General features: G+C 43.5%; 1 protein-coding gene across 2 annotated transcripts in view; it reads left to right on the top strand.

Annotated features, from left to right (window-relative positions):
- Positions 1-15,951, top strand: part of LOC132590566 (nicotinamide riboside kinase 1-like) — a 38,970-nt gene that overhangs the window by 12,920 nt on the left and 10,099 nt on the right. For both annotated transcript variants that reach the window (XM_060263503.1, XM_060263504.1), the window contains exons 4-6: positions 3,900-3,948; positions 4,503-4,671; positions 4,747-4,818. In XM_060263503.1, coding sequence (XP_060119486.1) covers positions 3,900-3,948; positions 4,503-4,671; positions 4,747-4,818 — 290 coding nt within the window. The remainder of the gene's footprint in view (positions 1-3,899; positions 3,949-4,502; positions 4,672-4,746; positions 4,819-15,951) is intronic.

Below are 15,951 nucleotides of genomic sequence, written 5' to 3'. Positions count from 1 at the left end.
GCCCTTCTTTTTTGTAATCCACCAGGGTGCAAACTCTTTATTTTCTTCAAAAAATCTACACAACTCCTGCACATTTGTAATTGTGACTCTTTTCCCCTGGAGTTCAAAGCTCAAGCCTTCAGGTATTATCCATCTAAACCTCGTGCCATTGTCTCTCAATTTTTCTGTCAGCTTTTTATATGTTCTCCTATCATTTGCCTTGGCAACTCCTTCATGATTTTCACTTTACTGCCTCCCACTATCAATGTCTTTTCAAAATTTTTATTCATGATCCTTCCCACCATTTCCTTTGTCATATATCTTATAACAACATCTCTTGGTAGGTTGTTTTTCTTGACAAAAAGTGAATTCACTCTGTACATATAGTCATACATATTTTTGGTCTCATCAGGGTGGTCTTCTAGGAATTCTGCAATTATTTTTATTATATATCCTTTCAAATCACCATCCTCCACTTCAGGTACTCCTCTCAGATGTATCTGAGTTTCCATCAATTTGCAGTCATGAATTGTCACTTTTTCTTGAATTTTCAACAAGGTGGTATCACTTTCATTTTTCCTTCTACCTCCTGCACTTTCTTAACTGTTTCCCCAGTCTCCTTTTTGAGATCTTCCATGTCTTTTTTCATCTCTGCAATAATTTCTTCTTTTGATTCATCTATCATCTTTCCAACTCCTTTCATTATTCTGGCTTCCATGGCATCCAATTGTTCCTGCATTTTCTCTAATGAAAGAGCCCTTTGTCGGGTCTGCTTGGCTTCAGACATTTAGAGAGAAAAAAAACAACAAAAAAACAAAAATACCAAAAATTTTAATCTCACAGATTTCAAATTTAACTGTCAGGTTCAAAAGATTTGGGCTTGCTTTTTATAAGAAGCTTTATTTCATCTTCCTCTGAGCTTCCTAGGCCAAGATATGAATTTTTAAAATTTTTAAAACCTTCAAAAAATGACAATTTTTTACCTCACCAGTTTTTAATCTGACTATCAGGTTCAAAAGATTAGGACTTGCCCTTTATGGCAAGCCCAATTTCGCTGTCCTCTGAGCCCCCAAAGTCCAGATACGTATTTTAAGTCTTTAAAATTTCCAAAATGGCGGCCGCAACTTTTTACTACTTTTTAAAATCTCTTTACTTTTAAAAATTTCCTAGGAGCCCATAGAAAATATGACCAATAGTACTTATCTTCTTACCCTCTTTTCAGTTGATTCCAACAATTTTTAATGTCCCGAATTCTTTTAAAAACAATATTTTTAATTTAGTCTCCCAGCAATGGCCGCTGATGTTTCTCAATGGTATATATTGCTAGAGTAGGTTTTCTTTCTACTGCTTCCTGTTGTTGTTGCCACCAACTCACAAGGAGATCTCATAATACTTGATGTATTTCCTGTCTTGCTCAGATGTGCTGCAGGTCTGTTCCAGTATGACGATATTGCTTTTACTTCCAAACCGCAAGTAGACAAAACAATAAATTCCTTCTCACTTTTTAGCAGTTTTATATTCATAAAGTCCAAATTTCACCCCTTCCTTCCTCTTCTTCCAAGCTCTCTATATTTCCTTTTCCCACCTTTTATTTTGTCCCTTTAAGCTATAGATAGCTCCGGAATGAAAAAAAAATCTTCTGTACCTTTTCTTCCAATTATCCAAGTTTCCACTGGTCTTTCAAAGCTTTAGATGCTTAGCAATGTCCAAGAAGGTTAGGATCCTGACGAGCTTATGTCAAGTAAATGACTCTGGGCACTTCTGCAGACGATGACTATGCAACTTCCCCTGAGACCCCTCAAAGAAGACCCCCTTCAGGGCTCCCTTTAAGCCAAGGTAAATCTCTTCAAAGTTTTCCGTGCATGTCTTGAACTGTTCTCTAACTGAGAAAAGTAGGCAGTAGGCATTAATTTGCCTTCCACTACCCTGAACAGAAGTTCCAGCCTGCTCCCGCTCAACATTTTCCTCCCCTGGAAGTCAAGGCAAAACTATTCTTGATCACAGAAATACCTTGTCTCATCTAATTTCCAAATACACTATTAGGAAAAAAGATGAAATTGTATGTAGCCTTTTTAGACTTAAAGGGAGCATTTGATTCAATTGACAGGGACCTGCTTTGGGCTAAACGTGAACAAACAAGTATTGATAAAAGACTTCTCCTGCTTATTAAAAAATTATATACTTCTAACTTTTGTCAGGTCAAATGCTCTTCAGGCAATCTTACATCAAAAATCCCGTTAAACAAAGAGGTTAAACAAGGCTGTGTGTTGGCCCCTTTTCTGTTTAACCTCTTTCTTAATGACCTTGCTCCCTCTTTGTCAGATATCGATCATCATAGTCCTAAACTCGGTGCCAGACATGTTCCCTTACTTTTATATGCGGACGATACAGTTTTACTATCTTGTTCCAGAACTGGATTAAAACGCTTGCTTGCCCTTTATCACTTTCCTTAACTACAATAAGCTCCTTTTGAACTATGACAAATCTAAAATTGTTGTATTTTCCAAATCTTGGAAACCAATTAAATGGTCAATAGGTGGCAAAGAGATGGAACAAGTACAATATTATAAATATTTAGGAATTCATTTCCAATATAACTCATTTTAGATTAATCACCGTAACTGTATAATTAAGTCAGTCAATGTTAACGTTGCAGCTATTCAGCGCTTCTTTTATAGTAGAGGCAATCAGTTTGTCCCAGCTGCGCTAAAAATCTTTAAGGCTAAAGTGATACCACAGCTCTTATATGGGGTCCCAGTTTGGATCACAGCCTTGGACAACAACATTGAAGGTGTCCAATCAAAATTTTTATGGAAAATCCTGGGATTCCTGAAGTGCGTACCATATGCAGTTGTGTTTAGAAACAGGGATGAATCTTGTGGAAACACAAGCATGACTAATGTTATTTAAATATTGGTTACGGCTACATTTCTACTCTGATTCAGAGAGTCTTCTATATCAACTGATCTCAGAATCCAATATGTCAAATTGGTTAGTATTTATTGAGAAGAAAATTAAGTCTATGGGCATTGAAATAGATTCACTTTTTATGCTATCCCTAAAAGATGCATTCTTGAAACTTAAGCTTAGAATCTTGGATATCGAAATGCAAACATTATATAGCTTGTCCAACAAAACTTGTTCCCTGCTGAATTTTGAACTTCCTCTTTCTGTAGGGAAATTAGCGTCATATTTCTCCTCTCTGCAAGCACCACAACAACGGTGTGCTTTCTCGTTAACGAGAAGCAATGCATTACCATCTGCTATTTTATTTGGCAGATTTAACAGGATTGATTACTCTGCCAGACATTGTCTTTGTAATCCCAAATGTATCGAAACTATCTCCCATGTATTATTGAATTGTCCCCTTTATGATGATATTCGTCGTACATATTTGAAAGATATTTTAGCAGATATGTTGAGCTGTGCTGATTCAGGCAAAGTCTACAGACTTTTAAATGACACCTGCTTTGAGTTAACTTTAACGGTTGCCGAATTTCTTCAACAGGTCATGGAAATCCGACAGAGACTGACTCTGGAATGACCATATCTTATTTGTTTTATTCATTTAATTTGTTAAACTTGAAATTACATATATTTTACTCATTTTATGTACATTAGCTCCCCTGCGTACTCTATTATCCAGGATTTTATATTACTTATATTGTTATTTGTACTGCTAAATCTGTTTTATGCCAATAAAGACTTCTTGTTGTAAACAATTCTGGGTACCACTATGCCATTCTCTGCTTTCCCAGTTGTCATTCATTTTTCAGTAGCATTGTAGCCACTGAAAGTATTTATTATCTGTTTCTAAAATTGATATCTTCTATGAAAATAACAGGTAGGAAAAGGTCTGTGTCCTCTTTATTGAAGTTTTCTTTACAATATTAACCTGCTGTGGCTTTTTTCCTTTCCAGTCACAATCTGAAGTGGCTGTAGATGAACATGGATTTTTGCAATATGATGGTTAGTAGACTGAATACTTAAATTCCTCAAACTTGCATTTTTGGCAATTTTAAATGAAATTTAGATAAATATACATAGTGGTTCATCCTGAATAGTCCTTAGTTTTTTCTGATTTCTTTGCTGGTGCTGAAATGCTAAGGTTAGGACTTGTACTTTAATGCATCTTTCAGAGTAATAGTGAGAGCAGTTGAGAGTGACCTCCCAGACATTTAATTTGGACTGATTTACTTATATGTGATGATCAATAGCTTGAACCTGGTAGCTGATGGACAGACAATGGAGTGGAAACAGGATGGGTGTAAAATGCATGCTCTGCCTGGCTTCCAATAATACCCAAGCTGTGATATTCTTTATCTGGACTCTTTGAGGGGAGACTGATGTAGAGTCCATTACAGTAGTCTCAGTATTACTATGGTGTGGACCCAGCTGGCCAGATAGGCTCAGTCAAGGTAGGGGGCCATCTGGGTTAGATTGAATTGGAAAAATGGTTTGTTTTTGCAGCTGAATATAAGTGTCAAAATTTGTCTTTATCTTCAGTGTATGTTTCCTTTTAGTACTTGATGCCCTATACATGGAAGAAATGGTGGCAACTATACGCTCTTGGATGGCAAACCCCAAAGACTGTGAGTTGCCAAGCCTATCAAGGAACATGCATAATAAGCAGAAAGAAACAGAAGACTGCTGGGTCTTAATTGTTGAAGGCTTTCTTCTGTATAACTACAGGTAAGCAATGTAATTTTTTTCAGTTGAGATTAAACAGAAATGAGACCCACATAATCTGTTTCTTTATACTTGTAGGCCTCTCAGTGATATATGGAATAAAAAATATTTCCTCACCATTCCTTATGAAGAATGCAAGAAGAGGCGAAGGTATGATCATCCTGAGATCTGTGCATAATGTGTTACTTTTGGCCCTTACTCTATCTTTTCCAGCTTACTTGATCCATGTAGCATAAGAGGTTGTAGGCTGAGTAACGAACTCCAAAACCATCTTAAAAAGCAGGAAGGTAATAGCAAATGGCTGGTTTGTCATAGTTGCTTCATTATGCATTAATATTATATTACTCTTGTACAGCTACTGACACAAATGATCAGATTTCGGTCATAATTTAGTACTGAATTAAGTTCTTAATTTCATGTTGTTGCCTGGCCTGGGGAAATGGGTTTGCCTGTCTGGACAGAACAACCAACAGATCTTCTTCGTGGTCTCTGTGCTTCACACCCATGGGATAGCGCGCCTGCGCCGATCCCCGCATCGGTACCTGAAAAGCCCGGGATTTTTCCGCGCTCGGCGCCAATGGGCATGCGCAGGCGTCCCAGTGCGCATGCTCACCGGCGAGGGGATCCCGCCAGTTCCTTTCTGACCGCTGCGTTGAGAGGTTTACCTTTCCTGTTCCCTGGTCGGTGAGAGTCTTGGCTTTGCCTTTTTTCTCTTGTTCTTAGCCCGTTTATTGTTTTCTTAGTGTAGATAGTTAGTTAGTTGTTTAGAAAAAAACAACAACAAAAAACAGTTTTTTCCGTGTGTGTTTGTCGGATTGCCCTTCGGGGTGTTCCGTCCCCTGTTTTTCCCCCAGTTTTTTCCCTCAGACGACTCTGAGTGGTTTTTTAGCAGCTAACGTCTATGGACAGTCGCTGGGGGTTTTTCAAGCGCTGCCGTGCTTGTGGGAAAAAGATTGCCCCCCCAGATGGCCATTCTTTGTGTCTGCTGTGTTTGGGAGAAGCGCATCGCGTAGAGGCCTGCCCGCACTGCCTTCGCTTCTCCAAACAGACAAGGAAGAACCGAGCGGCCCGCCTATCGGCAGCCTTGACCAAATCGGCGCTTCGTCCGCAACGATCGATGGCGACCTCATCGACGGACACCCCGGCTCTGGAGCACGCATCGGCCGATGCGGCTCCGACTCTAACTCTGATTGAGTTGCCGGAAGAGCACGGCTCCACAAAGCGTTCCCGTGAGGGTTCGGTGGACACGCCCGCTAAAAAGCGCCGAGATGACTTGGGGACCCGAGTTCCTAAGAAGGCTAAATCGAAGGAGAAGCGGAAGCGACCCCGCACTCCTTCGCCTTCGGTCGATGCTTCAACTCTGGTGACCACAGCACCTCCGCGGAAGTTCCTGGCTTCCCCGCGTTGCAGCCCGCTGACTCAGCCACGTCAGTCGACCTTGGAGCATGTGCGTGAGATCGACTTGACCCAGCGATCCTCATCGTTAGGTTCGCGGCGTCGCAGTGCGAGCGAATCGGCGTCGGAAGTGGAGGTTTTGACACCGATCATCCAGCCTGTACCGATGGGGCCCCGAGAGAGACGAGAGGTGGAACCCTTCCGGGCACCTCGCTGCTTCCCGATACCACCGTGGGAACAGCGTAGGTGGCAACCTCCGTACTCCTACTACTCGCCATACCAGTGGTACCCAGAAGAGTTTCCGGAGTGGGAACAGGAGTCGGAGTTTTCCTCCATGTCCAGAGTCTCGCACCGATCCCGAAAGGCGTCTGCATCGGTATCGATTCCCCCAGAACGATGCATGGTCCCGCTTGAAACCCATCGATGACCATTGCCGCCGGTCCGGTCTCCTCCGAGGGAGTTGACGCCGATGCTGTCGGAGCATTCCGCCCACCAGGATTCTTCGTCCTCGGAATCGGATAGCGAAGCCCAGGACGTGGAGCCTTCACCGGTCTCCCAGACGGCCGAGGATCTTCCGATTTCGCCGTCGGAGGATCTGAAGTCATACGGGGACCTTGTGCGAAGAATTGCGGCCACCCTCAACCTGCCTGTGACTCAGCCGCAACCCATTGTGGACGACAATGTGTTCGATATCATGCAACGGAACACATCCACCGCTGTTGCCTTGCCAGTCACCAAGGTCTCCAGGCAGTTAAGGAGCCCTGGAAGAGACCATCGTCTACGCCGGTCTCCTCCAAACGGTTGGACCACATGTATAGGGTCCAGGAGGCAGGAGCTGAGTTCCTTTTTACCCATCCGAGGCCAAACTCAGTGGTCGTCTCCTCCTCCTCGAAGGCATGAAAAGTCCATTCCTCTCCGCCAGATAAGGAAGGGAAGAAGATTGATGGCATGGGCCGCAAAGTTTACTCAGCAGGGGCACTCGGAGTTAAGGTATCTAACTATGCAGCTTGCATGGCTAGATACCAGTACTCCGTGTGGGAGCAACTTTCCCCTTTCCTCTCTTCTTTGAGTGAGGATAAAAAGGCTGCTGCTAAGAAATTACAAAAGGAGGGCCTTGCTGTAGCCAGGCAACAACTGGCTGCAGCAAAGCACATGGTGGAGGCCTCGGCTAGGGCCATTACCTCTGCTGTTTGCATCCGGCGCCACTCCAGGCTTAGATCGACGGCCCTACACCAGGACACTAAAACCTTCGTAGAGGACTTACCCTTTGAAGGTGACGGACTCTTCAGCACCACAACAGACACGGCGCTGCAAGAGTTTGACAAGAGTGTCAAAACCTCGCGGAACCTGGGCGTGCAGGCCACCCCCAAGACTCCCACATCCAAACAATGGCATAAGCCTTGGGCCAAGAAGCCCTACTAGAAGTTTTCTCCTGAGCAATGGCGTCCTCGTCCGTCGCAAGCTGAAAGGTCTTCCTACTCCGGCAACAACAGGAGTCGTTATGGGTCCCAACCAACGAGCAAGTCCAAGGGTGCTCGTCCCCAAAAGCAGGGGCTTTGACTTTCCTCCAGCACGCGTTATCGCCCCCACTGGTGTTACATCCATCCGCCTATGCCCTTTCCTGCCTGCCTGGGAGTTGATCTCCACGGACAGGTGGGCTCTGTCCATCGTAAAAGAGGGCTACAAAATAGAGTTTGTTCAGACCCCGAATCAGTCCGTGGTAGTTACCACTCCCCCTTCCCCACCTCTGCTGGTGGAGGTGAGCAACCTCCTACAGAAACAAGCCATAGAGGAAGTTCCATTGGAGGCCAGGACGGGAGGTTTTTACTCTCGCTACTTCCTGGTCCCCTAAAGGGACGGGGGTCTGAGGCCTATCATGGATCTTCGGAATCTGAACAAATTTATTCTGTACCAGAAGTTCAGAATGGCCACGCTGCAAACAATTCTGCCTCTCATCAATCAGGGAGACTGGATGGCGACTCTGGACCTCAAGGATGCTTACTTCCACGTCAGCATCCATCCGATGTTCAGGCACTTCTTAAGGTTTGCAGTGGGTGCTTGGCACTTCCAGTTCAGAGCCCTTCCGTTCGGCCTGTCTACTGCTCCTCGGGTGTTCACGAAGCTGATGAGCGTTGTGGCTGCCCATCTTCGTCTTCAGGGAGTTGTTGTCTTCCCATACATCGACGACTGGCTTCTTGTGGCAAAGTCGAGGGAGAGTTTAACAACGCACATCGCCATCACTCTGCGTCTTCTCGACCCCTTGGGGTTGCAAGTCAATCTGGAGAAATCCCATCTTACTCCATCAAGGACAGTGCAGTTCATAGGGGCTCTGCTGGACACAGACCAACACCAGGCATTCCTACCTTCGCAGAGAGCACAAGACATCATCAGTCTGGTGCAGCTTCTCCAAAGGCGGCAGTGGGGCACAGCCCAACAACTTCAGTGGATGCTGGGGTTGATGGCGGCAACGACAAGCGTGCTGCGTTTTGCAAGGCTACGAATGAGAGGCCTTCAACTATGGTTCCTGCGCCATTTTCGTCCTCTCAGAGACTCACCTCGAAAGAGGTTCTCCATCCCGCCTGCAGCTCTTCAATCACTGCAATGGTGGGAGTCGGAGAGCAACATCTGCCAGGGAGCTCCCTTCCATCTTCCGACCCCTACTGTGACTATCACTACCGATGCTTCCCTGTGGGGGTGGGGGGCTCACCTGGGAGATCTCTGTGTGGGAGGTCAGTGGTCACCGAGGCTAGTTCGGTGCCATATAAATTATTTAGAACTGCTGGTGGTCCACTTTGCCCTTCGTTCCTTCCGCCCGCTGGTGGCGGGACAGACTGTGGCGCTGCTTACGGACAATACCACTGCCCTGTGCTATATCAACAGGCAGGGGGGGACAGTGTCTCGTCGGCTCTGTGCGCTGGTGATGGATCTCTGGATGGAGTGCCTCCAGTTCGACATTTTTGTGAAGGCGACTCATCTGCCAGGGGTCCTCAACATACAGGCGGACTCTCTCAGCAGGCGTGGGGCTTCTCCACACGAATGGGAACTACAATGGCGCTTCCTAGAGCCTGTGTTCCAGCTTTGGGGGTACCCACAACTGGATGTTTTCGCAACAGCCGAGAACAAGAAGTGCCCGTTGTTCTGTGCCAGAGGGGGTGCAGACCCAGCTTCATTGGGAGACGGGCTCCTACTTCTGTGGGAGGGTCGCTTCCTTTACATGTTCCCGCCTCTACCTCTACTGACGAGAGTGGTCCACAAGTTAGCGCAGGAAAAGCCACGCTGCATCCTAGTAACTCCTTGGTGGCCCCGCCAGAGCTGGTTCTCGATCCTGCTCCAGCTGTCGAGGGGGGTCTTCTACCAGTTTCCGGTGGAACCAGACCTGCTGTCGGCTCAGGGCGGGCACGTGTTTCATCACAACGTGCCGCACCTGAAGCTGACGGCGTGGTTCATCGATCAGTAGGTTTTTCTAGTAGAGTCCAGCAAGTCCTCCTAAGCAGCAGGAAGCCTTCCACCCGTGCCTCCTATGGAAAGAAGTGGAAGAAGTTTAGCAATTTTTTGGCCGACTCTCCGGTGCCGCCTGGCAGCGTGGGGCTTTCGGCAATTTTTGAGTTTTTATTGGCCTTAGTGGATGAGGGTCTAGCTTTCTCCTCTGTCAAAGTCTATTTGGCAGCTATTTCTGCCTTTCATGATTTAGTGGAGGATTACTCTGTTTTTGCTCACCCTCAATCAAAAAGGTTCCTGAAAGGGTTGTTCAGGCTTCACCCACCCTCGAGGTCCCCCCCACAGTTGTGGGACTTGACTCTGGTTCTGGACAAGTTGACTCGTCGTCCATTTGAACCCATGGCAACGTGCTCCCTACAACTTTTGTCATGGAAGACTGCATTTCTAGTTGCCATCACTTCAGCACGTCGTGTGGGGGAGCTCACGGCGATGCGTTGTGACTACCCTTACCTTGCGTTTCGAGAGGCTGGGGTTTTTCTAGCTCCAGACATCACTTTTCTTCCCAAGGTGGTTTCTCAATTCCACCTTAACTTAGAGGTTTGGTTACCTACGTTTTACCCTAGCTCTTCCTCGGATCCCTTCCTAGCTAGGGATTGCATGCGCTGGACGTTAAGCGTGCTCTACTGTTTTATTTAAATCGTTCACGAGACTTCCGTAAAGACAAGCAGCTTTTTGTCTCGTATGCTGCCCCCAAATTAGGGTCCAAGATTTCGTCTCAGAGGCTTTCAAAGTGGCTTACAGAGACGATTAAACTTTGTTATTTGTTGGCGAAGAAGCCTTTACCTGGACCTGTTCGTGGGCACTCCACAAGGGCGATGGCCACGTCGGTGGCATTCCTGAGAGGGGTGTCCCTTTCCGATGTCTGCAAGGCGGCTACCTGGTCTTCTCCGCATGCCTTCATGAAGCATTACGCGCTGGACGTGCATGCTCAGCAGAGGACTCGGTTGGGAACTGCGGTGCTGCAAGCTGTTTCTTCAGGTTGACCGTCTTCCCGCCTCCAGGTATGCTTTGCTTGCTAATCTCCCATGGGTGTGAAGCACAGAGACCACGAAGAAGATAGACAGGTTGCTTACCTGTAACTGTAGATCTTCGAGTGGTCATCTGTGCATTCACACTACCTGCCCTCCTTCCCACTGCTGACGGTCTCCCTCCTGTAGGGGCTTCCAGCGGTCAGGAAGGAACTGGCGGGATCCCGGCACCGGTGAGCATGCGCACTGGGACGCCTGCGCATGCCCATTGGCGCCGAGTGCGGAAAAATCCCGGGCTTTTCAGGTACCGATGCAGGGATCGGCGCAGGCACACTATCCCATGGGTGTGAATGCACAGATGACCACTCGAAGATCTACAGTTACAGGTAAGCAACCTGTCTTTCTGTGTGCCATCACAGTTACCTAGTTCTTCTGTGTGAGTATGATAGCTATGAGAGACATCACTTGCATATTCCTTCTGTGAATAGTGCCTTGCTCTGCTCTAAATTAGGCACACTTGTAAGCTATGTAAGATACTTGTAAGGCACACTTGACTTTCAGTTGGGTGGCAGGTGTTGCAGACGCAATCCTGAAGCTCTAAGGATTTTAACATTTTTTATTGTCTTAATAACTTAAACTGCTTTGAGCCAAGATTAATTTATTAGCAAACCTTCACTTATCACAACAAGTCCAAGACAGTGTTTTGCTTTTTGCCAGGAACTCACTAATGTACTGCTTATGCTGGCGCCTCCCACCTTCAGTAATGTTTGCTGTAGCAAGTTAATTAAGTCAGCAGCTTCTATCCGTTCTTTGAATAGCCCAGTCTATTGAGCCAAGAGCGTTTGTAAAGAAATAAGGAACATAAAAGTTCCTTTTTTTGGCCCTCAGAAATGGGCAGTTCAAAAAGGGTTTATGACACAGAGAATTCTTCTTCAGCATGTAAACAGATAGAATTGATGACTTTGTCTCAGACTTACCTCCGCAAGCATTTGCTATTCAAGCTTCAAACCATTCTGCACTTTTGATTAATCACATGTCTGATGCTAACAAAACATAAATAGGGAGATGCACATATTCTGTGCCAAGATGATAATAAAGGCAACATAGATTAAAGATATTGGTGTCAGAATCATCACTTATAACTCAGGACTTTGCCCAGCTAACTGCTAAAACTGTTGGCGTTATCTTTGCAAGAATAAAGTCAATTAAGATCAGTCTAGATGGTTTTAAATTGCTCTGATGTAAGATTAGATTCTACTAGATTTCAACCAGGAAATTGTCCACAGCTAACTTCTTGGAAGTGAGAAAGAAAAAAAGTAAACACCTGGAGGCATCAAGCAGAAGAGGACCAGTTCCAGCTAAAATTGCAGCCTTGTAAAACATGCATAACTGTTTGTAAATATAAAGGCCAAATGCCATTATGGAATTCAACCATCTAAAATCCCTTTTTGGCAAAACAGTATCTTTAATAAACTTAATCCTGGTAGTGCTGCTATAATTTGAATTGGGCACAAAAAGTATTGCTTATTTTTGGAAGTACAGGATTCCTAGAATGTTGCAACAGAAAGAATTTTTCCAGCTTGGGTTTTCGACAGTCTAATCGTAAATCCTCTGATTGCTAAACTATAAAAATGTAGGTTTGTGAAGGATATAAAGAATATTGATAGCCTTCCCAGTGAAGACTTGCTGGATGTCCACCATGATTTTGCCTGGAGACCTATGTCTCCTACCCTGAATAACTTGCCACTAATATATCTTGAAAATTCCATTGAAGAGAATTTATTAAATTCATTCTCAGCTCTTAAGTCTACAGAGCAATCATTGATCACCACCAAACTGGAACACCTAAGATCAAAACTTCTGAATACAAGTGACCCATCATGAAAGGTTTTGGTTTCTCCTCCACCATCTTATGTATTTGAAAGCTGCTCAACTAAGACTACCTCTTTTGTCACTACCTAACTTAAAGAGGGCAGATTCAAGGAATCCAAAAGACAATACTACCAGTCTCCAGCAAGAGAAACTCAAAATTAAAATGTCCAGCAACTCCCAAGAGTCCAATAAGAGCAACTGCAAAATCTTGGGTGAAGCTACATCATATAAAGATGGATGTGTATTTCTAGATACTGAAGGTGATTTAAATATTGACTGCAGAATGACAGCTAAAGTTCTTATCTTGGAACTTGGGGGGTTAGAGCAAAAAACTCTATGACTCAAATCTAGTTATGATACATTTTGTCTTCAGGAAACTTGGATTCAGAAACTTGACTGTTTATGCAGGGTTTTAGGCCTTTTTCATCCTGCAACCAAAGCTCACATAAAAGGATGTGGTTTGGTAACTTATTACTGTAGACCCGAAAGTTGAAATGCAGGACTTGGAATAGTTGTCCTAATAACATCCAGACTTCAGTTCTAAAGGGTTCTCACTTTGGTTGTATATATCCCTCCTAGCAGTGCTGGCTTGCAGCCTAGGAGGTGCCTTTGGAACTCTTTCATAGCTACTCTGGAAATACTGATCTCCCAATATTCAGTTCACTGCATTATTTTATGTGGTGACTTCAAGGCAAGAATTGGAGAGAATTAGATGTAATATCAAGTTTAAATACAGACTGCAGTGCATGCCCATTTTTAGACCTCTCAGCAAAGGATACGGTTGTAAATAAGTTTGGTTTAAATGTTTTGGAACTGCTCTCATTGGTTAATTTGTATATTCTGTATGGCACTTTCTTTGACTCATCTAGAGGCACTTTCACTTTACTGTCCACATCAAGGCTAGCGCAATTGACTTTATAGCCATTTCACCTTCTGTGGTTAGGTCTGAGGTTGTGGACTCCCCTTTGAGTGACCATTGCCCACAGTGTCTGATACTTAATATCAATTGCAAAGCTTTATTAAAACCTGATCTGGGCTTTGCAGAAGGTATTACAACTAGCCTAAGGAGACTTAGGTGGTCAAAGAAATTACACAATATACTACCTTAGAGTACAAGCCCAGAGATGACTATGTGGAGATCTATTACATCATAGTACTGATGTTATAAAGATCTTTGTTGACATTAATATTCAACTTAAGCCATTATAAATAACAGGCCCATGAAACCTTCATTATTTGCAAAAAATGGATGGTGTGATCATGACTGTAAAGTGCTTAAAAAGGTTTTCATTCATGCCATGAGACAAATGAAGCACAATACTGTTAGGGTGGTGATGCCTTGTCTCCTACAATTAAGATCACAAAATAAAAATTTAATTAAGCAAAAGAGAACTGATTATGTTAAACTACTATGGGATGAGCTACAACTCACAGTTATTGAAAAGAATGAACCTCTGTTTGGGAAGCTAGTTTCTAACAAAAGAAGTGGCTCTCTTTGTCAGTCTGATGCATTCATATCTGGCAAAGAGTAATTCACATACTTTAATGCTGCCTTTGGATCCCAACCTCCTCGTACTTCTGTAGGCTTATCTAATCTTCCAGAAAGGGACTGTCACTCTCTGGGACCCTGTTTCAGAATCTGAAATCAGAGGATTAATAACCTCTTTAATTCCTGGAAAATCTCTTGGGGAAAATGATTCCCCCAGACTGGTTGTCCCCTGTGCTTGCTAGAGACACAGGCTTGATTTCTTCTGTTTGGAAATTAAGTGCTAAGTAAGTTTGCTTTATATAGTTGCCAGGTTATGTAGTGAATACCTGCTGTCTAAATTAGAAGACTGTGGATAGCTGAGAAACAAATTATCCACCTTGTCCAAGGAGGATTTAGGGAAGGGTTAGGAACATTTGATCACTGCCAAACACTTCATCAGTTGAGCTTATTTGGGTTTACCTGGTCCTGTGAAGATCCTGTATGTAGCCTTTGTTGATTTGGAGCTACATTTGATTTTGTTGGTAGAACCTGATTGTGGTCCAAGGTTACTGACATGAACAGCAATAATCGGTTATTCTTGCTTCAAGAGCTTCATAAAGTTATGCCCAAGTCAGAGTAGGAACTGTTGGTTCACTAACTGACAAACTCTTATCTAAAGAGCATGAAGCAGGGTTGTTGGTTCTCTTACTATTTAATTTGTGCGTTATCAACATAGTTGAGAGCCTTCCAAGTACTCATTCTGCCCCTTCCTCATTGGACTATAAAAATTCAGTTTTGTTATACACAGATGATATGGTCTTAATTTCTGACCAAAATTGGTCTGAGGAGGCTGTTGCACCAACTAGGGCTATATTGTAAAGAAGCTCTTACCATTAACTTTGAAAAGACCAAAGTAATGGTTTTTAGGAAAAGAGCGAAAATTTCTTCCTGGAGTATTCTGGGCAATCCAGTTGAACAGTGTAGTTCATCCAAATACGTTGGTGTAACATTTAAAGAGATCTAAAATTGGTACACCCATCTGGCAACAGTTAAGTCATTGAGCTGCCTTAAGTGTCTATTACTCACACAGTGGATGACTTACAGATCCAACTCTGAAGTTATATAATAGCAAGGCTATACTTTCTCTGCTTTTTGGAGTTGAAATGTGGGGATGGGGTGACAATGATTTAGCTAGCCTTGAAGTAATTCAGAATCAATTCTGGTACATTTTAGTTCTCCCCAAGGGGTCTCCAGCTGCTTTGAGCACACCTGAAACTGGTATTCCCTCTCTTAGAACTCTAGCACATCTAATAATTATAAAATATTGGAAAATAATGGAAAATTCAAGATCTAATTCACGTAGTCAGCAATCTTTCAACTTGTTATTCAAAGATCTGCAGCACCTTGTGTTAATAGCATACTTTCAAGATACACCATCCCCGATGATCTGTTAGGAATATCAATTGATAACTCCCAACTCAGAAACTAGATCTATAACTCTGCCACATATGGATCACATAGTACAAATTAATTAAATTCAATCATACTAGAACTCCTTACATAGTCAGCATTTCTAACTATGTACTTAGAGTGGCCTTTACTTCTTTACGCTTTTCATCTATGCCAATGGAATTGCTGGAGGGTTGCTGTAATCAAACTCCAATGGCCCAACACAACAATTTGTGGATCCCACATATCTGAGGACTTACCTCATTACATCCTTTTCTTTTTGTCCCTTATATTCTGATCCCAGAGCCAAATTTTTGGCAGAAATCTTATTCGGTATAAACTCATACCCAGTTGTTGAGAAAATTACGTTTTTGTTATTTGTGCTCCTTTCTGTTATGTCACACAGAGTCTCATTATTTGCCTTTGCTGCAAAGAAGATAAGTAATGTGCCAGTGAGAGGGGATGCTACTTAGGTATCTGTTGTTATTTTTGCCATGCTATAGTATTTGTGGTTGTATCTTTCTGTCTAATCCTGGTTCCGTATGATATTATCCTTTTTATTGATTGATTTATAGTATGTATACTATCTGTATTCCTTTTCACTGAGGGTTTTGCAAACTTCTTCCAAGCTTG

This window comes from Heteronotia binoei, unplaced genomic scaffold, assembly GCF_032191835.1.
Source record: "Heteronotia binoei isolate CCM8104 ecotype False Entrance Well unplaced genomic scaffold, APGP_CSIRO_Hbin_v1 ptg000303l, whole genome shotgun sequence".
In the NCBI taxonomy this organism is placed as follows: Eukaryota; Metazoa; Chordata; class Lepidosauria; order Squamata; family Gekkonidae; genus Heteronotia; species Heteronotia binoei.
This window is presented reverse-complemented; position numbering and strand designations above follow the sequence as displayed.